The 26,340-nt window shown below is 38.7% G+C and overlaps 1 protein-coding gene across 1 annotated transcript in view; it reads left to right on the forward strand.

The window, feature by feature from the left end:
* The window catches only part of IQUB (IQ motif and ubiquitin domain containing), a 121,995-nt gene extending 95,880 nt beyond the window's left edge, over positions 1-26,115 (forward strand). The window contains exon 13 of the mRNA XM_086691177.1: positions 25,852-26,115. Coding sequence (XP_086547303.1) covers positions 25,852-25,860 — 9 coding nt within the window. The 3' untranslated portion in view covers positions 25,861-26,115. The remainder of the gene's footprint in view (positions 1-25,851) is intronic.
* The last annotated feature ends 225 nt before the right edge of the window (positions 26,116-26,340 follow it).

Below are 26,340 nucleotides of genomic sequence, written 5' to 3' on the forward strand. Positions count from 1 at the left end.
TGTAGGGTAGCTGATGAGTGGAGAAAATCATCTTTCAAATGACAGATTTATAGCTCAGGGAGGTTAGATGGTTGGCAGATAGTCACAAGGATTGTGGTGCTATCTTGTGGCTGCTTTGCTATAACAAGCAAACCTAGGAATGAAACAGGTTTGAATCAAACCAGATTTCTTTTTTTCATTTTTTTAGAAAGAAAATATGCACAATGGATTTCCAATATAAATTGACAACATGAAAGTTTTAGTAAAAATCGAGGGCATACAGATCATGCATAGTGTTTGGAGTAGAGCCGCTAACACGTATAAAACAATGAGAACTTTATTTTGTATGTACTGTACTGATTTGTGGTATCTCTAAACATAGTTATGGCAGCAGTTGGACAGAGTTTACTTCAAGAGATTTACATTATGAGGACAACTAACAAATATTCTTTCAACTAGCAAATACTCTTACTCTCAGGATTCCATTCTGAGTGAACTCTGGGTTGATGATGAGAACCAGCCTTGGTTGACTCTGCTCTTTTTTTTTTTTTTTTTTTTTTTTTTTTTTACTTTTTCCAATGCCATCTTGCTTCTCAGTCTTCCCATATGTCTCAGCAAGTGCTATAATAGGACTGATGGGTGATGTATGTGTGATATCTTGCCTAAAATTAAAGTCTAAAATATATTCTGAAAAAAGTAACAGTAACAACACTTTGGGCATATGCAAAGGTGACAGATGTTGTTAGGAGAAGGGCCATATTTTTCATGGATACGGAGCACCTTTCTCTGAGGCCAACATTATGTTCCTTCCCAACACCTATTTGTCAATGACTCCAAATGCTCCTTCTGTGACAGAGTAACAGAAGCACTGATCCTTGAGGCTGTAATCACTCTTGCTGTAATTGCTTTTGTTATGTACACTTAGTACCATCCACAGTGTTTTCCTTCCTGATGGGTAAGAACTTTCACAGCCATGTAGAGCTTCTGCTCTGTGCTGCTTCCAGAATCTTGTTTATATGTGCTGAGTCCCTAATCTCCCGCTCCAAAATCACTGGGCTGAACAGGGCAGGGACTGGGTGACATAGGTCTTGAGTTGGCCCTGACACAAAACATCTGAATTGGATTGAGTCCATTGTTGCAACCCTTCTCTAAGGATGAGAGGGCAGTTCTCATTAATTCTGAATCACTTCTTTAGTCTCACTGATTTCCTTGGAAGGATTTAAATTCCCTTATTTTTTCTACTCATTTCCCACATATTTTTAATTTTTTTTTTTAAAGGAAAGCTGATCTATACTGTATTTCAGACTCCATCCATTTGGCCACACTCACCAGGTGTCCCTTTGTAATGCACCCTGGAGAGATGTACCTTGCAGGACAAGGCTTACTGACCTCAAGATCTGCCCTCACCTTTCCTCCGGGCCACCAGACCAGTAGCTAAGTCCACCAAGTAAAGTCCTCTGGGCCTTCCAAGAAACACAGTCTGTTAAAAGTGTGAGGGACTTACATAATAGATCCAGTCTAACAAGCCCACTCCCCGGAATCTTTGACCCCTTTCCATGAGAGCCAACCTTTTCCAAGTGTCTAAGAACCTTACCAGCCATGCTTCAGGACTGGCACTCTTGCCTAGACACTAGATTTTGTCTCATAGGAAAGTGCCCCCATATTGATACATTTTGCTTAGTTCAGCTTTACATTTTGCCACTCTTGTTTGGTCCAGCAACACTATCACCCTTCCCAGGTATAGCTTCCTGGCTTTGGCTGGTCAAGTCAATGCCTTTTGTGCCTGAGTAAAATCTAAGTAAGAGAAATAGTATAGAGAAGAGAAAGGAGCCATGGAAGAATCTAATCTCTGGTAGTTGCAGGAAGAGTCTAGTGTCATCATGATACAATGGGGAATTCTCAAATGTAAATCCCATCACAAACACTGTCCCACCTTGAGACGAGGGAGTAGGGCTTTTGTATCATTATCCAATCAATAGTTGGTTATTGGCAATGGGATAAATGGCATGAAGTTAGTTTCAATCCCAAGTACTCTTCCAGAAAAGATTGGAGGTGTAAACCATTAGCTAAAGCACTCCACAGCAGCTAGGGTTTGGGTGCATCGACCAAAGTAGGAAAAGAGATTGCAGGGGATCAGAGCAGGCCACCAACACAGCATGTTGTACAATTTATCAAAATGTTTGTTATGTTAATGTTCAGCTGAAAGATAATTACCAAATTTTTACTAGTATTTCAACCAGAATGCATTATTCTCTTCTCTCCATGTTTATATGTTGCTTAACCCCTATTTGTAATTGCTTTAAAGTTTGAGAGATACAGTTAGTTGTTTATATAACTGTGTCCCAACTCAGTTGTAAATCTGGAGAAACAGTCAGTCATTCTAGACTTCACAGAGTGAACTTATACATTGTATCTAATACTTTTTAAAAAGATGTGTTTGGGGGCGCCTGTGTGGCTGTCGGTTAAGTGACTGACTTTAGCTCAGGTCATGATCTCACAGTTCGTGGATTTCAGCCCCGCGTGGGGCTCTGTGCTGACAGCTCAGAGCCTGGAGCCGGCTTCGGATTCTGTCTCCCTCTCTCTCTGCCCCTCCCTTGCTCATGCTCTGTCTCTCTCTCTCTCTCCCAAAAATAAATAAAATTTAAAAAAATAAAAAAAATAAAAAGATGTGTTTGATGATCTGCATCAGAGTTGGCAGGAGAAAACCTATCGAGATTCCTTTTGTAAAGAAAAAGTATTCTCAGTTTATCTTTTAAGTTAGTCTGCATCTTCACATGTTATATTTGCTTAATGGTTGTGTATGTCAGCAAAGATTTCAGAGATCCTTGGAATAAAATGGTTATATACGTGTACAACCTGAGCAAATTCAGCTTTGTAATTGACTGAGATAATGATGGTATCCTTCGGAAAGGTTGTGGTCATGGTCTCAGAAAAAATCCTTGAATAAAGATTATTAAAATAAATGTGGACTTAAGTAAACTTTAGAGACACCCAGAGAGAAAAACAAAATGTACCTAGTGAATTTTCTTCTCTAGTTGGCTCTAGTTGGGCAGAAAAAAAATACCTGCCACCCAAATATCATTAGACTAGAAAACAAACAGAAATAATGCTTTGGCAAGAAAACAAGCATGTTAAAGAGCTTTTCAAATTGTTAAAAGGTGGATGGGAAGAACATGAATTAAACCAGTTCTTTTCAAAATTTAAGTCTTTTTCAAGGCATGAGGTAAACACTTTCAATAGTTTGCTTTTTTTCATAGTTGTTTGCTTTTGCAACCTAATTAAAAATTATTCTTTGTACAAAGATTCTATCTCTGATGTTTAATCTACCCATTCAGACCAAGACACTGGGGTACAAATTTAGTGGGCAACTTACCAAAAACCTGAAAAGCAGAACTGTTATTAAGGGCAAGGCTCTAAAAGGAGAGTTCATTCTTTGTATGCTACAGCAGATTCTCTCCTTGGTGCAACTCTATAACGTGCTGCAGATCTCCAATATCTTTGAGTCTTTTTTTTTTTTTTAATTTTTTTTTTTTTAACATTTATTTATTTTTGAGACAGAGAGAGAGAGAGAGCATGAACAGGGGAGGGTCAGAGAAAGAGGGAGACACAGAATCTGAAACAGGCTCCAGGCTCTGAGCTGTCAGCACAGAGCCCGACGCGGGGCTCGAACCCACAGACCGTGAGATCATGACCTGAGCCGAAGTTGGACGCCCAACCGACTGAGCCACCCAGGCGCCCCTCTTTGAGTCTTTTTTTTTTTTAATTTTTAAAAATGTTTCACTCATTTTTGAGACCGAGAAAGACAGAACGTGAGCAGGGGAGGGACAGAGAGAGAGCGAGACACAGAATCCAAAGCAGGCTCCAGGCTCCGAGCAGTCAGCACAGAGCCCGACGCGGAGCTCGAACTCAAATGGCGAGATCATGACCTGAGCGAAGTCGGACTCTCAGCGGACTGAGCCACCCAGGCGCCCCCGCCTTTCTTTCTTTTCTTTTCTTTCTTTCTTTCTTTCTTTCTTTCTTTCTTTCTTTCTTTCTTTCTTTCTTTCTTTCATTTCTTTCTTCCTTCCTTCCTTCCTTCCTTCCTTCCTTCCTTCCTTCCTTCCTTCCTTCCTTCTTTCTTTCCTAAAGTCAAGGAAATTTATTTCCTGAGGTCATGACACAGGAAGTAGACTCAGCCACAGCTGTGGAGGTCTCCTAGCAGAGGCCAGAGCCTTACGGACATGCTGGACGAGCCAGGACGCTTACGGGGAAAGATCCAGTTACGTCGGCTAGTGCTTAGGACAGGGGAGAGCCGTCCCAGAGCAAAGGTGTCAGGGAGGTGCCGGCGCGCCCGGCTTCACTGCGAGACCTCGCGGAGGGGGAAGCGTCAACAATTTACGGAGGCTCCAGCCACCGGGTCAGATTGAGACAAACCGTGCGTGGTGGGGTTTGCGTCAGCAGGCCGCAGACGTTTCTGCTTTTTGATCATTATCGCCTGGGGCCCCATCGGGGTCGTGGAGGGCTGAGCCCCAAAGCTGGGAAATTCTTCAGAGCTGCTCATATCAAGAGACTTCTCGCTGCCGCTGGCGGTCCAGGGAGCGTTCCGTACCGCAAAGCCCTTGGATGGCGCCTTCGACTCCTCGGGGGCCGGTGGCTTCACGTACACCTGCAATGGCTCGCTGTCGACTACGTCAGCCAGGTATTCCTCGTCTAGGTTGAGAATGTGGTGCATGGCCCCCTCCACGTTCTCCGGGAGCCCCGTCACAGTGACGCACTTGGGGTCTGGGGCGACCCGCTTCGCAGGAAGCGAAGGCCCACCGTGAATTCATCCGTTATTTTGAGGATGGCTTTTCCACGGGCACAGTGCCTTTGATTCTTGAACGGATTGGTTTGGAATAGGATCTACCCTCTAGAGTCAAGGAGAAACGAAAAGAAGGGCCTATGTGCTGTATCTCTTATACCAAGATCAGTGCACTTGTTTGGCACGCAGTCAATATTTATTGCATAAGTAAATATTCTTGTTTTTATGACAACATCCATTTTATACATGGTTACCATATTGCTTAACGTTTTATCTCAGTATGTTATTGAAGTTTCTAATTTAAATTATTTAAAATAGATATTAAGACATGGGGATTATCGACGATGGGAATAGTTTGATTAAACATGCTTGGATTTAGCGGAGTGCATTAGAACAGATCTTTACAGGCGCATGAGTATTTTTCAGTGAAGACTAACTTAGGGATATCTGTTAATAATGATTCAGAAAATTAAAATGAAGTGTTTAGAGTCCGCATTTTGTCATATTTGGACTTTAATGCTCCGCATATTCTCAGATCTGCTGTAACCTGAGGATCTCAGGTTAACTCCTTGATGCTTATTCATGGAGATCCGAAACACCAGCTTCCTCTTCTTTCGGGAGGCCCAGATTTCCCCGCGTTGTCCATGGGAGGCTGGCATGTGTCTCTAGGACTGAACTAAACTTCCCTATGTTGTGAATAATTGGAGGAAGCAAATTATACACAACTGAAGCAAGTTTCTGTATTTCTCTTTTTTTGGCATAGATTTAAATCATGATGTGATCATTTTCAATCCCTCCCTATCACTTTTCCCACTTTCTAAGCAGACGTCTTCTTCCAGCCTCCATTTATTATATGATTACTTTGTCAACATAAGGTGCTGCAGTACATCTACTTTATAAATATACGTGTAGATGTATTGCATACACGTACTTTAGAAATGTATGTATAGATGTCAAATACTCAGAGGATTCTTTGTACCAAGGAAAACTGATACTTGGCCCGACAACTCCACTGCAAGATTGTGGACATACCAGTTGGCATTTAAGAGAGGTACCCAGAATCAACTTGCTTCCTTTGTGTTGGTCATGGGTGACCATGTAGCCTCAATTCAGTGCACATCCTTTAGGCTTAGTGGTTGAGGGACCAGAAGGCTGCCTGAGACTTTTGGCTCCTGGGTCAAAAAGCACCAGTGTTTTGGCAGAAAGGACACTTGTCTAGCCACTAACTCCCCAGATGTTTATCTATTGATGGGCATAATGAAGGCTTCAGCTTATGTTGTGTCTTTAACTTAGTCTCTCTTCACTCCTGTGTCTCTGACTTAGTCTCTCCTCACTCATGGCCTTCTCTAGGCCACTGTTACAGCATGGATGTCTCTCACTGCTTGTTGGAATTTGGAAGGTAAATGTCTATCAACCTAAGTAGCTGAGGCAATAGTTTTCTTCTCTCAAAGATATGTAACCATACAACTGGAGCCTTAACTGTTTAATGTTAGAACAAAATAGATAAGAATGTCAGGAAGTGGGGTGGGGGACAGATATATGAACCTTGTAGAGGAGAGATCTAAAAGGAAGGTTTAAACTTTCCTAAGCGTGTATAAATTAGCAATACGTATGTATGTGATTTGTTGAGTTCCTTCTTCTTACATACCAAGTAAGTACTTGTGTACCCTTCCTAACTCTGTGAAATAGGGAGTATTATTACCTTGTTCAAAAGGTGAGAACTGTCTTCAGAGGTTAAATAATTTGCCAAGGTGACATGGCTAGTAGGTAATGGAGCCATACTGGCTCCACCTACTCACTCCAGATGTTAGCTCTGAACCCTTCTGCGGAGATGATGCATAGATTGTGTGACTGGAAGTACACTCCTGGGGCTGTGCGAATGGCACAATCACTCTGCTCTGTTGCCCTGGGCAAAGAGAAGGGTGGACTTAAAATTCTGGTTCCTCTGTTCTCTTTTGAATAGCCTCAGATTGTAAGTAGTCTCTATTTTTTATGCTCTAGGGCCCTTGAAGGAAAGGCAGCTCTAGGAAAGGGAAGATCATTTTTTTGTTGCTCCTGTGTAGAGTAAGTCTGGGTTTTATAGGGCAGTGCCAGATTGATTTATATTCTTTCCTGCAATGAAAAAAGACAATTTTTATTTAAAAAGGAAACATTCTTGAAGGCGGTGGGAAATGAATAGGATTAAAAAAGGTTATATTTTTTTCTCTTTTGACATTTTCTGCTACATTGACATTTTTCTGTGGTGTTTGGTAGGGGGTGAGACCTTTTCTGTTTTGCTTTATTTATTTATTTATGTGTGTCTTAAACAAATCAAGCTCTTTGTTTCAAACTATTTCTATTGTTTTTCCTTTTTTGCTTTGTGGGAGCAAGTCTTTATAAGAAAATACTAACTTGCTTTTATTTGATTCAAGGTCAAAATACATTTGTTGAAAAAAAGATCTATATATTCTAGAAGAGAAATGAATGTTTCTCTGTTTTAAAGGACTTTAAATATTTAGCTTCTGAAAAAAAATCACAATTATATGAACACTGGGGCACCTGGGTGTCTCAGTCAGTTAAGCATCTGACTTTGGCTCAGGTCCTGATTTCATGGTTCATGAGTTTGAGCCACGCATCAGGCTCTGCGCTGACAATGCGGAGCCTGCTTGGGATTCTCTCTCTCTCCCTCTCCTTCTCTGGCCCTGCTCTGCTCTCTTGCATGTTCTCTCTCTCTCTCTTTTCTCTCTCAAAGTAAATAAATTTTAAAAACATATGAACACTAATGCCATGTTTATGCGATACGTGCATTTTTGTTGAACTTGATTTTGATAGGCAGGGTGGATAATTTAGGATACAATTCTCCTTTGGTATAAAGAGGTATCAATATAACATTTCATCAAGGAGCACAAGTGAAGGCTTCCCAGCTCACACTGTAAAGCTAGCATGCCACATTTTGGAGGGCTCTTACATTAGTAAGTTGGTCCTTATGAAGACCATTTGTGTGGTGGATAATTGCTTGACTACACAATTTTATTAGTTTAAGACTCAGAGAATTATAGAATTTCAAGAATTGAAATGACTACCAGTCATTTACCAGGCTTTAGCCTTCCTGTTTTGTTAGATATTTTTTGCTCTCTCTTCAAAAATCACATTATGCATATTACAATAAAGAAAATACCCTGTTCGCTCTTCCCCTTGTGTAAAGCCATTGGCACCTATTTTAGTTTCCTAGGCCTGCCATAACAAGGAACCAAGGTGGCTTCAAACAACAAAGATTTATTCTGTCACAGTTCAGGAAGCCAGAAGTCCAAAATCAAGGTGTCAGCCAGGTTACTTTCCTTTGGAGGGTCTGAGACAGAATCTGTTCCACGTTCCTCTCCTCTCCTCTGGTGGTTCCCAGCAATCCTTGGTGTTCTTGCATTGTGGACACATAACTCCAGTCTCTGCCTCTGTCTTTACATGACATTCTCCCCTGTGGGTTTTTGTCCAAATTTCCCTCCTCTTATAAGGACACCAGGCATTGGATTAAGGTTCACCCTAATCCAGAATGACCTCATTTTAACTTGATTGTTAAGTACAAAGACACCATTTCCATATAAAGTCACACTCACAGGTACTGGGGTTAGGACATCAACATATCCTTTTGGGAGATACAGTTAGGCCTACACTGGCACCACCAGGACATATTAGACGTAGAAGTCCTATACTAGGAGACAGAATCCATGCTTGAGTGAACAGTTAGTGAAACACTATTCATTCATTAGTTCCATTATTGCAAATCTTAAAGGACTGGTCAGAGTGTTTTATTTTCCTAGAATATTGACTTGAAATGAGTCGGCTACAGATTGGTGTATGAAAATCTCATATTGGCTTCATATTACTGATTTTTGCTATAAAGGATTGGAAAGCTGGTAATTTTCGTGGTCTTAGGAGTTTGTTAGGCATTAAGAAAATGAGTCAGGATGTATGTGTACCACTCTGTGGCCAGAGGAAGGATTCTGAACTTAGCACTTCCCACTCCTCAAATTTGCTTGAGGAAATTGAAGGCTCGTCCCGGGAGCAAGAAGAAGAAACAGATTGGAGTGGGGACAGAGGCTAAGACTTGGCACTGAAGGTGTGGGTGACTTCTCTCTTGGGCTTGAGCAGCCTCACTCAGGAGTCTTATCTCTACATATAGTGACGTGCTGACATGCCTGGGTGAGGACTTCTGCACATCATCAGCCAGCATACATTTAGGTGCCCAGGGGAATCTGGAGAGGTATACATGAAGAAGGAGGCCTGGGGGCGCCTGGGTGGCGCAGTCGGTTAAGCGTCCGACTTCAGCCAGGTCACGATCTCGCGGTCCGTGAGTTCAAGCCCCGCGTCAGGCTCTGGGCTGATGGCTCGGAGCCTGGAGCCTGTTTCTGATTCTGTGTCTCCCTCTCTCTCTGCCCCTCCCCCGTTCATGCTCTGTCTCTCTCTGTCCCAAAAATAAATTAAAAAAAACGTTGAAAAAAAAAATTAAAAAAAGAAGGAGGCCTGCATGTTAGGGTCTGCCTCTGGATAACAGAGCAAAGAGAACAGGGTGGGAGGATCCCACTGACCTGAGGGCTGGGCCAATAAAAGGCAGCCCAGAGGCTTCCCTGCAAGGAACTTGCTGAGGAAGGATGAAAAATTCTGGAACAGGACCCTGTATGTCATGTGGGAATACTCATGATCAGACATTGTGAAGCTATTGAGAAACCACAACTTGCTTGGTGAAGAGAAACATCTTTGAATTTTTCTACACACTTCAATGAAAACCTCCTTCTGATGTGCATTGGCCCATGTGCCTGTATATTTGGGAATTGAGGACAGCTTGCTGGGCTCTCCAGTGGAGACATTTTCCCCAGGTGTCTGGGGGGAGGCTTTGAGCCAAGGAAAGTGTTTCACTCAAATGAAGTAGTCTGGGTCTTTTCAACGTAGGACAGATCAGGTATGAATGTTATTCTTTGAAAAGCCCTGAAATTGTACACAAAACTTTCTGTAAATTTCCATGTACTTTGTGAGGATGAAGGTCCATAACTTTCAATGGAAGGCCTTCATGACGTAGAAAAGGCTAACCTTAACTCTTTCCAGTCTACTCTGAGTTGATTGAACACGATGAACTTTTGTCTCATTTAGGACTATTGTTCTACGTGGGATACTTTCCCTTCTCTTCCTGCCCTCCTTCCACACCCATCCTCACTCCTGCTGGACTCCTCCTCAGACTGCAAGTCTTAGCTTAAAGTTCATCTCTTTCTCTTTCCCATCTAAAGAACGTTGTCTCCTTGCCTGTTATTCTCTCCTCAGCTCCTTATGTGTTTCCTCTAAAACATGCATCAAAACATACATAATTTGTTTATTTTTAATCTATTTCCCAAAGGGCAAGGATCTTGTCTGTCTTGTTTCTCTTCAAATCCCAAGTGCCTAACCCAGTGCCCAGATGTTCATAGTCATAGTGCAGAGTAAATGTTCAGGAAATATTTATTAAATACAAAATACTTAGAGAACACATTCTAACCTCAGGTAAGAAACCAAAGAGCATTAGATTTATAGAATCATAATCCTTAAAGACAGTTCCAGATACTTGCTTTTTACACTACATTCATAATTATTTGTGCTGATGAAATCACCAGCTGTACCCATAATCAGAGCTTAATTTACCTTTGCAAAAGAAACAGAATTTCTTAAAGTTCCATTAAAAAAACCCCCCAAAACAGATATTAGCAACCAGTGAAGCAAACTCTAAACTGAAATGAAATTTAGAGAACATTTTCTTCAATCTAATATAAGTTGCAAAAAATAAAAGAGCCCAAATATTTCTTGTTACCAATGCCCACATTTCCGGGCATGTAAAAACATGATGTATTCTGTTACTCTTTTGTGTACCAATAATTTCAAACCTAATGCATAACAACTCACAGAGCAGTGCACTCACAAAAAAGGGGGCTCAGGAAAGACTTATTTGGTGCCCAATTCTTTGACAGCTTTCAATGGCTAGGCCTTTCTGTGTCTGTTTTTATTTCTTTATAATTTTTAAATTATTATTATTATTATTATTATTATTATTATTATTATTTTGAGAGACAGAATACGAGTGGGGGAGGGACAGAGAGAGAGAGGGAGACACAGAATTTGAAGCAGGCTCCAGGCTCTGAGCTTCAGCACAGAGCCACATGCGGGGCTTGAACCCATGAACCACAAGATCACGAACTGAACGGAAGTTGGACGCTTAACCAACTGAGCCACTCAGGTGCCCCTGTGTCGGTTTTTAAAAGAGAGATCTATACCTATAAATATTAGCCTCAGTTTCAATATAGTTCTAGTTTACTTTTAAATTTCCAAAGACAGTCCGATAGGATATGTGAATCTGTATCTTTGTACTTAAGTGACTTCATTTTTTAAAAAGTTATTTAGCAGCCCTTTTCAGGACAGTATTGACAGTGAATGATTTAATTATTCATCCAGGACAATTCTTAAACTTAGGACAATGATGACTGATGTAATGGCACTTCAGCTTAAGGAACAGAAAACTTGCTTTCTACAGATTATTGTTCCTTCATATAAAAATATAATGCACATCAGAAGGGATTAAGTTAAAACTTGATTACCCACTGAATATTTTACAAAAAGATTTTTCCCCAGCCCATTGACTTAAGGAATGTCCTCATTTTTCAGACAGAGGTTTCAAATAATTGCACAACTTGCTTAGGTTATAGCTTTACCTGTAGACTTCTAGGTTCAATAAAATGTTATGTTAAAAGCAAGTTTTGTATTTATTTATTTGTGACCTTTCTATAGACCTGTAAGGAAATACATTTAAAATGTTAAGATAGTATTCTTTTTCTAACAAAAGCACTGCACACTGTAGAAAAACTTAAAAGTGAATAAAAAAATTCAGCATGCCGTAATAAAACTGTGATGAATATTCTTTTGATGAAATACTTTCATCCATTTTTGAATTATTTCCAGAATAAATTTTCTCTGTGTACAATTTTAAAGTACATTATACATGTTTGAAACTACTTACTGGTACTTGATTATTATTAATAAATCAAATGTAATTTTTCTTTAATACACAGTCTATACTATTAAGATAAGGAATAAAGCCAAACAAACTGAAAAAAATGAAAATGGCAACCTATTCCTAAAAATATTAACTAGGAAAAAATAAAATAGGCCAATTCAGTCCTTTAGGTCATGTTAATTACACTGTGATTACGTTCAAACTCCATGAGGGCAAAGATTTTTGTTAGTTTTGTTCACTGCTTAATTCTTATGCCCAAAACAGTACTTGCCATATATTAATACTAAAAATCATATGTAGGTTGAGTTAATCAGGGCAATATGATAAAATTACGGTTTGTAGACAGTTTAAAGCCCCTTTCGGCAGTATAAATCTAAATAATCAAAATGGATTCATTTAGTACCTTTATGTTTGGAGCCCACAGATATTTGCCTCTACTTTACATATGAGGAAACCACAGCTCATATTAGTCTCTTTGGTTTTTCTTCCTCTAATAGTCCAGCAAAATTAAGAACTGAGCCACACAACGAGAAATGAATTACAAATCTACTATGATGTTTATTAGCTAAAGATATCTAAAATTGAGATCTATATATTATACATGACTGATGAGAAAATCATTCTTTTTTTTTTTCTTTTTGGATTTTTAATTCCAGTAGAACTAACATACAGTGTTATATTAGTTTCAGGTGTACAATACAGTGATTCAACATTTCCATACACACCCAGTGCTCATCTTGGCAAGTGCCCTCCTTAATCCCGATGACCTATTTTAGCCATCCCCCCTCACACCTGCTCTCTGGTAACCATCAGTTCGTTGTCTATAGTTAAGAGTCAGCTTCGTAGTTTATCTCATTCTCTGTTTCTTTTTCCTTTGCTCATTTTTTTTGTCTCTTACCGTCTTGAATTAGTATTTTTGTATTTGGGGGGTAGATACCCAGTAGCACGATTACTGGATCATACTTTTGACGTTTTGAGGAATCTCCATACCATTTTCCACAGTGGCTGCACCAGTTAGCGTTTCCAACAGTGCATGAGGGTTCCTTTTTCTCCGTATCCTCTCCAACATTTGTTTCTTTGTTTCTAATTTTAGTCTATTCTGACGGGTATGAGGTAGTATCTCATTGTAGTTTTGATTTGCATTTCCCTGACGATGAGTGATGTTGAGCATCTTTTCATGTGTCTGTCTTTTGGATGTCTTCTTTGGAGAAATACCTGTTCATTGTCTTCTGCCCATTTTTTAATTGGATTATTTGTTTTTTGGGTATTGGATTGTGTAAGTTCTTTATATATTTTTGCTACAAACCCCTTATCAGATATGTCATTTGCAAATATCTTCTCCCATTCAGTAGGTTGCCTTTTATTTTTGTTGATTATTTCCTTTGCCGTGCAGAAGTTTTTATTTTGATATACTCCCAATAGTTTATTTTTGCTACTATTTCCCTTGCTGCAGGAGTCATATCTAGAAAAATGTTGCTACAGCTGATGTCAGAGACATTACTGCCTGGTGCTCTTCTACTATTTTCATGGTTGCAGGTCTCACATTTAGGTCTTTAATCCATTTCGAGTTTATTTTTGTATGTGGTGTAAGAAAATGGCCCATTTTCATTCTTTTGCATGTAGCTGACCAGTTTTCCCAGCACCATTTGTTGAAGAGACTGTCTTTTTCCCATTGGATGTTCTTTCCTGCTTTGTTGAAGATTACTTGACCATATAATTGTGACTTTATTTCTGGGTTTTCTATTTCTGTTCCATTAATTTATGTGTCTGTTTTTGTGCCCATATCATACTGTTTTAATTACTACAGCTTTGTAATATAACTGGAAGTCTGGAATTGTGATACCTCCAGCTTTCCTTTTCTTTTTCAAAATTGCTTTGGCTATTTGGGGTATTTTGTGGTTCCATATAAATTTTAGGATTGTTTATTCTAGTTCTGTGAAAAATGCTGTTGGTATTTGATAAGGATTGCATTAAATGTGTAGATTGCTCTGGGTATTATAGGCATTTTAACAATATTTGTTCTTCTAATCCATGAGCATGCAACGTCTTTCCATTTCTTTGTGTCATTTTCATTTTCTTTCTTCAATGTTTTATAGTTTTCAGAATACACATCTTTCGCCTCTTTGGTTAGGTTAATTCCCAGGTGTCTTATTTTTGGTGCAATTGTAAATGGAATTGTTTCTAACATCCCTAATATCCCTTCCTGCTACTTCATTATTAGTGTATAGAAACGCAACAGATTTCTGGGGCGCCTGGATGGCTCAGTTGGTTGAGTGTCTGACTTTGGCTCAGGTCATGATCTCGCGGTCTGTGGGTTGGAGTCCCACATTGGTCTCTGTGCTGAAAGCTCAGAGCTTGGAGCCTGCTTCAGATTCTGTGTCTCCCTCTCTCTCTCTGCCTCTCCCCCACTCATGCTCTGTCTCTCTCCATCTCTCAAAAATGAATAAACATTTAAAAAGTTTTACAAAAAAAGAAATGCAACAGATTTCTGCACATTGATTTTGTATCCTATGACTTTACTGAATTCACTTTCAGTTCTCATAGTTTTTGGTGGAGTCTTTTGGGTTTTTTATATATAGTATCATGCCATCTGCAGAGAGTGAAAGTTTTATTTCTTCCTTACCAATTTGGATGCCATTGATTTATTTATTTATTTATTTATTTATTTATTTATTTACTGATTGCTATGGCTAGGACTTGTTGAATAAAAGTGGTAAGAGTGGACATCCTTGTCTTTTGCCTGACCTTTGGGGAAAGCTCTCACTTTTTCCCCATTGAGTATGTTGTTCACTGTGATTTTTCATATATGGCCTTTATTATGTTGAGTTGTAGTTGTGTTACCGCTAAACCTACTTTGCTGAGGGCTTTTATCATGAATGGTTATTTTATTTTGTCAAATACTTTTTGTGTGTCTGTTGAAATGATCATATGGTTTTTATCCTTTCTTATTGATGTGATTTATTATGTTGATTGACTTGTGAATATTGAGCCACTCTTGCATCCTGGAAATAAATCTCACTTGATCATGGTGAATTATTTTTTTAAATGTATTATTGGATTCAGTGTGCTAATATTTTGTTGAGGATTTCTACATGTTCATCAGAGATATTGGCCTATAGTTCTGCTTTTTTGTAGTGTTTTAATCTTTTTGGTATCAGGGTGATACTGACCTCTTAGAATAAATTGGGAAGTTTTCCTTCTATTTTTTTTTTTTTTTGGAATAGTTTGAGAAAAATAGATATTAACTCTTCTTTAAGAAGAATTTAAGAGTTAAGTTTTGTAGAATTCACCTGTGTAGTCATCTGATCTTGGACTTTTGTTTCTTGGAAGTTTTTGATTACTCTTCAGTCTTCTTGCTGGTAATTGGTCTGTTCTAATTTCCTGTTTCTTCCTGCTTCGGTTTGGGAGGTTATATGTTTCTAGGAATGTATCCATTTATTCTAGTTTGTCCAATTTGTTGGCATATAGTTTTTGAAAACATTCTCTCAATTGTTGGTATTTCTGTGGTGTTGAATTTTGTTTCTCCTCTTTCATTAGTGATTTTGTTGATTTGAGTCCTCTCTCTCTCTCTGTGTCTCTCTCTTTTGATGAGTCTGGCTAGAGGATTATCAATTTTGTTGACTTTTTTCAAAGAACTAGCTCCTCATTTCATTGATCTATTCTATTTTTTAAAGTTCTCATATTATTTATATCTGCTCTAATCTTTATTATTTCCTTTCTTCTGCTGGTTTGGGGTTTCGTTTGTTGTTCTTTTTCTAGCTTTTGTAGGTGCAAAGTTAGGTTGCTTATTTGAGAATTTTCTTGCTTCTTGGGCTAGGCCTGTATTGCTATAAATTTCTTCTATGAACCACTTTGCTGCATCCCAAAGATTTTGGACCATTGTGTTTTCATTTTTGTTTGTTTCCATGTACTTTTCGATTTCTTGGTTGCCCTGTTGATTGTTTAGTAGAATGTTAATTAACCTCCATGTATTTGTGGTTTTTCCAGATTTTTTTTCTTGTGGTTGATTTCTAATTCCATAGCATTGTGGTCAGAGAAGATGCATGGTATGAGTTCAGTCTTTTTGAATTTGTTGAGGCTTGTTCTGTGGCCTTATATGTGATCTCTTCTGGAGAATGTTCTATGTGCACTTGAAATGAATGTGTATTTTGCTCTTTTAGGACAGAATGTTCTGAATATATCTGTTTAATTCATCTGGTCCAGTGTGTCAGTCAAAGCCATTGTTTCCTTGTTGATTTTATGTTTGAATGATCTGCCCATCAATGTAAGTGGGGTGTTAAAGTCTCCTACAATTATTCTATTACCATCAATTAGTTCCTTTATGTTTATTGTTAACTGTTCTATGTTTTTGGATGATCATATGTTGGGTGCATAAATATTTACAATTGTTATGTCTTCTTGGTGGATTGCCCCCTTTATTATAATATAGTGTCCTTCTTTGTTTTAAAGTCTATGTTGTCTGACACAGGTATTGCTACTCTGGCTTTCTTTTGGCATCCATTTGCATGATAAGTGTTTCTTCATCCACTCGCTTTCAATCTGCAGGTGTCTTTAGGTCTGAAATGAATCTTTTGTAGGCAACATATGGATGGATCTTATTTTTTTTATCCATTCTGTAACCCTGTCTTTTGATTGGAACATTTAGACCATTTATATTAAAAGTAATTATTGATAGATATGTATTGCCATTTTATTATTTGTTTTGTTGTTGTTTTTTGTAGTTTTTCTCTGATCCTTTCTTCTCTTTCTTTCATGGTTTGTTGGTTTTCTTAGTGACATACTAAGATTCCTTTTTTTAAATTCTTTGCATGTCTATCAGTGGTATTTGATTTGTATATATTTATATATCATTGGGTCTGTACGTAACATTTTTTGTATATAGCAGTCTGTATTAAGTTGATGATTGCTTAAGTTCAAACCCATTCTTTACTTTTCGCCCCCACCATGTTTTAGGTATATGGTACCACATTTTACATCCTTTTAGTTTGTGAATTTCTTGACTGATTTTTTTTCCACAAATACTTATTTTTACTGCTTTTGTGCTTCCTACTTTTCATAGTCTCACTTATGGACTTTGTTTTTCACCCCAGGAGTCCCCTTTAATATTTCTTGTAAGGCTGCTTTAGTGGTTGGTCATGAACTCTTTTAGTTTTTGCTTATCTGAGCAACTCAGTTTATCTCTCCTTCAGTTCTGAATAGTAGCCTTACTGATAAAGTATTCTTGGCTTTAGGTTTTTCCCTTTCAGCACTTTAAATATATCACACCTCCTTTCTGGCCTGCAAAACTTCTGCTGAAAAATCCTGATAGCTTTATGGGCTTTCCTTTGTATGTAACTCTCTTCTTCTTTTCTATTTAATTTTTTTTCTTTATCACTACTTTTTTGCCATTTTACTTCACTGTGTGTCTTGGTGTAGCCCTCCATTGGTTGATTTTGTTGGAAGATCTCTGTGCTTCTTGGATCTGGATATCTGTTTCCTTCCTCAGATTAGGGAAGTTTTCAACTATTATTTCACCAGATAAATTTGCTGCTTCTTCTTCTCTCTCTTCTCCTTCTGGGATCCCTATAATGCAAATGTTATTATGTTTAATGGAGTCACTTAATTCCCTAAGTTTGTTCTTGTTCTGCATAATTATTTTTTCTTTCATTTGTTCAGCTTGATTACTTTCCACGACTGTCTTCTAGTTCATTAATTCATTCCTTTGCTTCTTCCAGTCTGCTATTTATTCCATCAAGAATATTTTTTAAAGTTTATTTATATTTGAGAGAGAGAAAAAGTATGAGCAGGAGAGGGGCAGAGAGAGAGAGGGAAAGAGGGAATCCCAAGCAGGCTCTACACTGTCAGCGCAGAGCTTGACACGAGGCTTGATTCCATGAACCGTGATATCATGACCTGAGCTAAAATCAAGAGTCAGATGCTTAACTGACTGAGCCACCCAGATGCCCCTCTATCAAGTGTATTTTAAATTTCATTTATTGTGTTCTGCTTCTCCGGTTAGTTCTTTGTTTTCTCTCTCTTTCTTGACATCTCACTGATGTCCTCCACTCTTTTCAAAAGTCCAGTGAGTATCTTTATGATTAATCCTTTAAATTCTCTATCAGGCATGTTAATAATATCCATTTCGCTTAGATCTCATGGTGTGGTTTTGTCCTCTTCTTTCATTTGTGACATATTCCTTTGCCTCCTCATTTTGCCTACTTCTCTGTGTCTGTTTCTCTGGGTTAGGAAAGTCAGCTAAATCTCTTGCTTTTGAAAGTAGTAGGGTGGGAGGTGCACTTTTACCTAGGCGGCACCGGTTCTTCTCCACAGGAGATGAGCAGCCTTCATGGAGACCTGGACTGGCCTGACCGTCCACAAAGCACACATGGGCTGGGATGCAGTTGTAACAAGGTACAGGTAGTGTTGGCAAGGTTTGCGCAGGTCTTCTGGGGGAGAGGTTCTGCAGCACCAGGACTGAAGCAGGCCTGGCTGGAGGGGGTGGGGCACAGGGTAGGTAAGTTAGATAGTGAATGCTAGTGCTGCTAGTGCTGCTGGTTCTACAGGTGATTCTGTGTTTATGATGAGGGACAGCGGAGGAAGATGGCACCCATCAGCTCCCCTGTTCCTGGAGAAGTCCCTCAGCAAACTGAGATCAGCAACTAAGTCTCCCTGTTGCAAGCCCCCGGCACCCTACGCCACTATTCCCAAACTGCATCTCCACAGCCGTCTGTTGCATGTCCCTTCGAGGGCAGGAGCTCAGCCCCCTTTTGCCCTCCCCTCAGTCTACCAGAGCTGAGCCTACTCACCTTCAGAGTTCTAGGCTCCAAGTCAGGTGATTGCAAGGACCCATGGAATTTGGCCCCTCTGATTCTCAAAGCCAAATGCCACAGGGATTTCTACGTCCCCATAGGCTCCCTGGTATGCTAGTCTGTTTCTTGCCCCTCTCCATGCCTGTAGCTCCCTCCCTCTGGCTGTCAGACACATGGGGTTTGGGACTCCCACGGAGTCCTTGCCCTTTCTACCCTTTTCCATGTGGCCTCTTCTCTACATTTAGTTGTGGAGTTTGTTCAGCTAGTCTTTGGGTCCTTTTCTGGCTTATTTGCTCTGATGAGAGCAAATATCTAGTATCCGTGGGATGAGGTGAGTTTAGGGTGCTCCTACTCTACCATCTTCCCCAGAAGTTGGAAAATAATTCTTAAAACAATTTAGAGAAACTCACTGAAGCTCTTTATGTGTAATATTACTTTTGGACCTGATTGTTGTGCACTCTAGGTTAATTTGCTAATTAGCTAATTTAACTACATTCTCGTTTAGTTTTTTCATCTAGTAGCCTTAGTGTTTGTTTACATTTTCTGATTAGGTTGGATGAAGATAATTGTTAATAATATCTCCCTTGTGATCACTTGAAATGAATGTAAACCACTTGGAAAATGCCTTTTCAGAACTTGTTGAACCCAAAGTTCTTTGTCCTGTAGCAGACAATCTCTGTTAAATTTCCCAAAGTCTTATCTTGTGCATCTTCAGCCAAGCCTGATGACTCGCGTTCAGTCTCTATGCAGACTTCCACTTGTCCTCCATCATTATAACTCCTTTCCCTCTAAATTCTAAACTCTTTTTTAAAATATAATTTACTGTCAAATTGGTTTCCGTAGTAAATTCTAAACTCTTTAGCAACTTGGAAATCCAATTTTTGCTGCCTTTTCCTCTGTTACTCCTAGTCTAAGCTTCCGCTCCTTGAGTCAGGGTAGAAAAATACCTCTAGGCAGAATCCCAGGGCTATCATGAAACTCACATTACAAGTTTTTCTTCTCTGGAGAATCATAGTTTTGTACTGCCTGTTGTTCAATACCTGAAAACAGTTACCACATCTATTTGGCAAGTTGTGAAGTTTTTTACAGCACGAATGACAAACCTGCTTATACTACTTGCTCTGTCAAGTCCAGAAACAGACATCTTATTTACTTTTTGTTATGCTTTTTTCATCGTGTTCTTCTTTTTTTCTTTCCTGACTGAATACACTTATTTATTTTGGTTGAATACATTTATTTCATTCTTTTTTTTTTTTTTTTTTTTTGGTGTGATTTGAAATCAACACTCTATTTCCATTAAAGAGTGGAAAATTTAAAAAAATATATATTTGCCTAATATAATATATATTATATATATATTAATATAATATATATTTGCCTAATAATATTAATATTAATATAATATATATTTGCCTAATATTTGAACCTTTATTTTTGTAACAACATCAATAACTAACGAATATATTTAAGATTGCTCCCTCTAAGAATGTGATTGTGAAAATTGAGGCATAAATATTGGAAAAGAAACTTCTGAGTCACAATTTAGAATGTTATTATTTATACCTAGAAAATCTAACAGAATAAAGTAATTTATTATATCTAATAAGATAACTTAATAATCTGGCTACAAAATTAAGAGTCTTTCTGTATACTAAGACATGTATTGGCCCCTGGCAGAAGAACAGCAGCAGCCCTAGATAGACTTCCTTGGTTCCCCTCAACTTTGACAAAGGCAGTCGGGATAATTGAAGTTCTCCAGAGGGAGGTGAAACCCCACCAGGATGAATAGCCTGAGGTTAGGATTGTAATCCGGATAGCTCAAATCGGTGAACAAAAGGGAACTGCTGCTGTGCATAAAATACAGTAGGCTGGCATCTATGTGGAAAATGCTTTCTTCAATATCATACTGCTTCTGATTCCCCCTGCCCCCCTTTGGAGGTGTGTATATGTGTTTAAAAAAGTTTCCTGTTGATTTTCCTGGAAGGATAAGAAACATTATCTTTTTAAAAAAAAATTTTTTTTTTCAACGTTTATTTATTTTTGGGACAGAGAGAGACAGAGCATGAACGGGGGAGGGGCAGAGAGAGAGGGAGACACAGAATCGGAAAGAGGCTCCAGGCTCTGAGCCATCAGCCCAGAGCCCGACGCGGGGCTCGAACTCACGGACCGTGAGATCGTGACCTGGCTGAAGTCGGACGCTTAACCGACTGCGCCACCCAGGCGCCCCAAGAAAGATTATCTTAACACTGGTAGAGAAATCTTGGAACATGCTAAGGCTTGGAGAGATAAAGGTTAACCAAGATTCTTCTACTGTCTTGAGGGCTACTCGCTAGCCTTCAAGATGTAATTCCAAATTGAATAACTAAATCTTTGGGGAAAGTGTCATCGTCATTATGTCCTATGAATCATATCGGTAAGAGAAGGGAGATGGTTCCTTAGAAGAAACATCTGTGAACAGGAAAGGGTGATGTTTTTCTAAAGGGTGGTAGACACTGGCTCTGTGAAAGTATAAAGAAGAGATACTTTTTAAGGAGAGGGAAAAAAGGCAGCTGTCAACTCAGAGAAGCAAGGATAACAAATGAGTTGTCGCTACAGAGAGGTGATCTCTGGGGGAAAAAAATGACTTTTTTTTCCTAGGACTGTGGGCAGCCTTTTATGTACCATGTAATTTAAATTTTTTCTCCAGTGTTCCAATTTCTTTATTTTACCCTTCTTGTTTCTGGCATACTTCTGTAGCCTGTGCATTAGCACTGTGAGCAGTTAACCTAATGAGGAGTTAAGGAAAGTGCAGTCTTACCCAGCTTGTGGCATTAAAATTGCATCAAGAAGGACAGTAGGTCTCAGTGAAGCAAGGGAAGCCCAGAACAGCAGCACTCTAGCCCAGAGTGCTAAGAGGATGATTTAGGGGAGGGCATTGAGACAACTCCCTACCCATTTGTCGAATGCACCAGAGAAAGGCAACACTTGATCCAGGGAAGCTAACAATTGGGTTATATAACAATTTAAATAAGTTCATGAATATCTTCTTCTTTAATGTAATTTTAACTTCCAAATGCTGTAATATGCATATTAACATCATTAACGACAGCAATAATAGATAATATTTAGAGTGCTTGCTATTTCTATACTTTGTGTTGTACTTGAGTTATCTCATTTAATCCTCGAAAATGATTTATGAGGAAGATACTACCATTTTCTCAGATAAAGAAATAGAGTTTTGATGAGATTAAGTGAGATTAAGTAACTTTGGTCATGCTTACACATCTAGTTAATGAAGTAGCCAGCATTCAAATTCAAGTACCTGATTTTAGACCCTACCTTTTTATATACTCCGAATAAGCCAAATATAGTGAGTACCGATATATAGAATAAATAATACAGCCTACAGCACAGTCCCATGGATAGACATCAGTACTTCCAGAAGTGATCTCGCACACTGGAATTTTATATCCTCATGAAGTAAGTAGAAAGAGTGTTTTCTGGAGGTAAGGTGAGCTGGGCATTCTATTTTCCGTCTGCTAAAACAATAGGAATTCTTTTCTTCCAGTCAAAAATATTAAGTAAGTCAAGGCCATCTATGAGCATAACATACTGGGCATATAAGGTCTGGAAAATAAACACCTGCTGTACCAGGACTAAGGCCATCTGATGGTTTTTACGCAAACAACTCAAGGGAGGATATCTCCTCAAATGTGTTTTTGAAGTACGTAGTGTTTTATGAAAAAAATGAAGATAATAAATGCTGCATATTAAAATGTTTGTGACAGGTACGTTTAAAGTCTTCTCTGACCTCCTGCCCCTAAGTGTGTTCACATGACAACTTCCTTGAATAAATACTTAGTCTGGAGGCTATTCTGGAAAGCAGAGGTCTCTGATACACTTGGTAACTATAGTTACAGTTGTCTCTTCTTTTCCTGGAATGTAAAATAATATATCATCATCTCAGAAGTCATTTTGAAAGCCTTAATGAGATAAACACTCATTTTTCCTTGCAATATTCTCATTGTTGAGTGCTAGTCATAATTTCCTTCTCTTAATGATAAAAATGATGTCTAGCCATAAAGCAGAAGCAAGATGTGAATGCTAATGTCTTACAACTTGAAGAACAAATCTATTAATTAAAAAAGTATTCCAAGGAAAGTGTTTTTCTTGTCATTATTAAAACAAAATAACTAATTTATTTAATTAATGATTATTCTGGATAATGATTATATTGAGTTTTAATTGGCTAATCCATACAAACTTGGCAAAACGTTAATGCAAAACTGATTTTTTAAAATGTGCACCAAAAATTGAAATGTTCCTCTCAGCTTGGAAAAGCAATTGTAACACGTGGAAGAAATGGGAAATTAATCCAGTGGCTTGGTAATGTGAATCATTCCCCTACTCCCTGATGTCTCTTGTGTCTTGTGGGAAGGGACTCTCCTCCAGGGGCTCCAAAGGAAAAAGGTTAACAAAACTTGTCTCTTCAGTTCTTATTCATGAGAAGGCATTTAGGAGGAGATTTTAAATTTTACTTCTTCAGTTATACTAAAAGGCATATCTATAGTAAAATAGAAACACTTTAATAAATATCCTTCAGGATAGATTTGCCAATCTTTCCTGTTATGTCCAAGGTATGGTGTTTCCCCTACAAAGAAATAGAGTATTTGATATGCCAAGCAGAATTCTTTTCCAACTTAGTTTCTACACCCATTGCTGAGGTCTGTGACTTGAGCTCAACTTGGGCTGGGAAACTGATTTGTGTGGGTCCTGGATGCTGTCCCTACCTTTTTATCCTGTTGTGAACACGATGGGTAACAAGAAAACACACTGGCAAAGGCGTAGGGAATGATTTTGGCTGCACATTTTTATTTCTTAAGTAAAATTTTGTTACTCTGTTCGCTTGTACCTTACCTTCAGAATTTATTTCCTTATGAATTCTGAGCCTTCTTACCACTGTAGGAGAGCCCCAAGTGCAAACGTTAAAGAGACTATGACTGTCATCACTACTCCTTATTCTTCCCTTTAACCCAGGTCCAAAGTGGCAAGAGCAAGTTTTTTAAAGTGACACCAAAGCCAATAATCAAGAGAAAAAGATGAAGTAGATTGAAGCAGGAGCTCAAGAACAAGTGACAAGGACTGCAAACAGCTTTTGGTGTCTGTAGCTTGTCACCATGTGCCAGCCGATAGGTAGCTCACACAATGGGCCAGATTGTATCGAAGAAAAATAGTTGAAATGGCCATTTTTCAACTAGTGGTGTCTTTTAGAGGTGTAACATATAAGAGCAGGTCTACTGACTATATATTTCAACAAATTGCTACATAATTACTTATACAGGTGACTTTTCAGTATTTTATTTGAAAATAAACATATTGACTTATCAGAGAGTGAGCTGCTTGAAGGCAGTGCTGATTCATATTTATTATTCTGTCTAAATCTATCTAAATATCTAGATATATTTAGATATCTATCTAAATCTAAAATAGTGTAAGCATCCTTGCAAGGCTGGAGAGCTCTCTCTTTCTGCCCCCCACTCTTTATATATATATATATATATATATATATATATATATATACACATATATATATACACAAATATATACATGTACACATATATACATATGTCTATACATATATATACATGTACATATATATGTATACATACATATATATACATGTACATATATACATATATATGTATGTATATGTAATTTATATGTGTATGTTCTATATCTATATCTATATCTATATCTATATATGTCTTTATCTATCTATATATCTGTTAATCTCACCAGGGCTGGTGAAAGAGAGAGAGAAGGAAGGAGGGAGACATAGAGGAAGGGAGGGAGAAAGAAGGAAGGGGAGAGAGAGAGAGGCAGAGAGAGAGAGAGAGAGAGAGAGAGAGAGAGAGAAATATACAAACCTTCCATATTTTCCTCCCTGTAGTGATGGAGTGAGAAAGAGATTTGCAAGACAGCTGTGTTCTTGGTTGCATTGAGAAGTTATTGTTCATTCTTTGGTGGCTGTGACTCCTGCTCCGACTTTTGGACACAGGCTCCTTGTGGACATGCAGTAAATCCAACATTGCCTCCACCCTGCTAAAGGATGCTTAAGTTCTATCAGCTCTCCTAGACACTAAGATTCTTAGAAGGCTCTTCCCACATCTTTTTGAGGTGGTGGTGAACTACGGTATTTTGGGTTCTGTACTGAGTTTTAATGTTGAAGGAGTGGTTTACCTCTATACCACCAACCAATGTTTTGGACACCACCTGAGTGTCATATAATCCAACACAGTTTTGATGCTGTTCACTCAGAGGTAGCATTAGATCCCACAGGCTCAGTCCCGGAAGACTGCTCTCTACTTCACATGCCAGTTGCAAGTCCAGGTTGTTGGATGTGCTTCTGACTGAATGGCTATAAATTAGAAGTTTCCATGACCCCTTCCCTGGTTTTGATTAATTTGCTAGAGTAGCTTTCAGAATTCAGGGAACCCATTAATTCATTATATTACTAGTTTATTACATAGGATATGAAAGGATGCGAGTCAACAGCCAAATGGAAAGATACATACAGCAAGGTGTGGGGAAGGTGCAGCAGACACACCACTCTCCCTGGATCTCTTCATGATCCAGGAACCCATAAGCTCTCTGAACCCTCTCCTTTTGGCTTTTCATGGAGGCTTCATTACACAGGCGTTATTTATTAAATCATTGGAAACTGGTGATTGATTCAGCCTCTAGTTCCCTTCCTTCTCCCTGGAAATCAGGGGGTGAGTCTGAAAGTTCTAACCCTCTAACCACATGGTTGGGTTCCCTAGCAACCAAGCCCCATCCCTAGGTGTTTCCAAAGCCACCTCATAAACATAAACCCCATTGCGGTGGAATGAGGCTTATTATGAATAATAAGATGCCCATTTCACCTTTGTGGCTCTGAATCAATTTCAGGAACTGATGACAAGAGACCAAATGTTATAACAAAAGATGCTTCCATTGTTGTTATCACTCAATTCCAGAGGTTTTAGAAGCAGTGAGCCAGGAACCATGGATGAAGACCAGATACATATGAGAAATATATTTTGGTCATCTGAATGAACAAATATATATGTCAAAAACCAAACTGTACACAGAATAAAACAAGGTAGAAAGACGAGTTTATTGCGAGGTTTTTGACCTGCAAGCTGGGAAACTCAAGGCTACAGGAGCTGTGAGTTCTGGATTGCTCATGGAATAAAGGGTTTTTATGGGGTGAATGTGGAAGTTATTTGGCTTTTTCAGCTGACTGGTTGCCTAGTAGTCTTCTTCTTTATTTGCATTAGGGTGACTGAGCCAGGGGAACAAGGAAGTCCAAAGATGACGTGAGCAGACTTGGTGTTTGAAGATTGGCTGGCATCCGGGGGTTGACTGGCATCCTCTGCTGATTTCTGAGAAAAGCTGCAAATTCCTGGGAATTATGTTAGGTAAGGTTAAGTTTTATTGTTCTTTAATGCACCTGTGTTGGCCAACTCTGTTTTTGTCCCCAACATAAATAACTCTGTCATAGTTTTGGTTCTACATACAATTCTTATAAATATCACACTCTGCAAGGTGGTAGGTCCTAATAACAACACCTTCTGCAGCCTTCAGATCTGATCACTTGCAGAATTCATATTCTCCATATCTTGGGAATGGGAAAATTGAAATTTGGTGGCTAGCGGTAGAGGTGTGGTGGTGGTTATGTGGAGTTTTGCCATAATGTCGTCTCTGAACAAACCTTTCAGAAAAGTTTCTGATTCTGATATTTGTAAGTTCTCTATTCCTAAAATATG

Source organism: Puma concolor, chromosome A2 (assembly GCF_028749965.1).
Source record: "Puma concolor isolate L17-30 chromosome A2, mPumCon1.1.hap2, whole genome shotgun sequence".
Taxonomy (NCBI): Eukaryota; Metazoa; Chordata; class Mammalia; order Carnivora; family Felidae; genus Puma; species Puma concolor.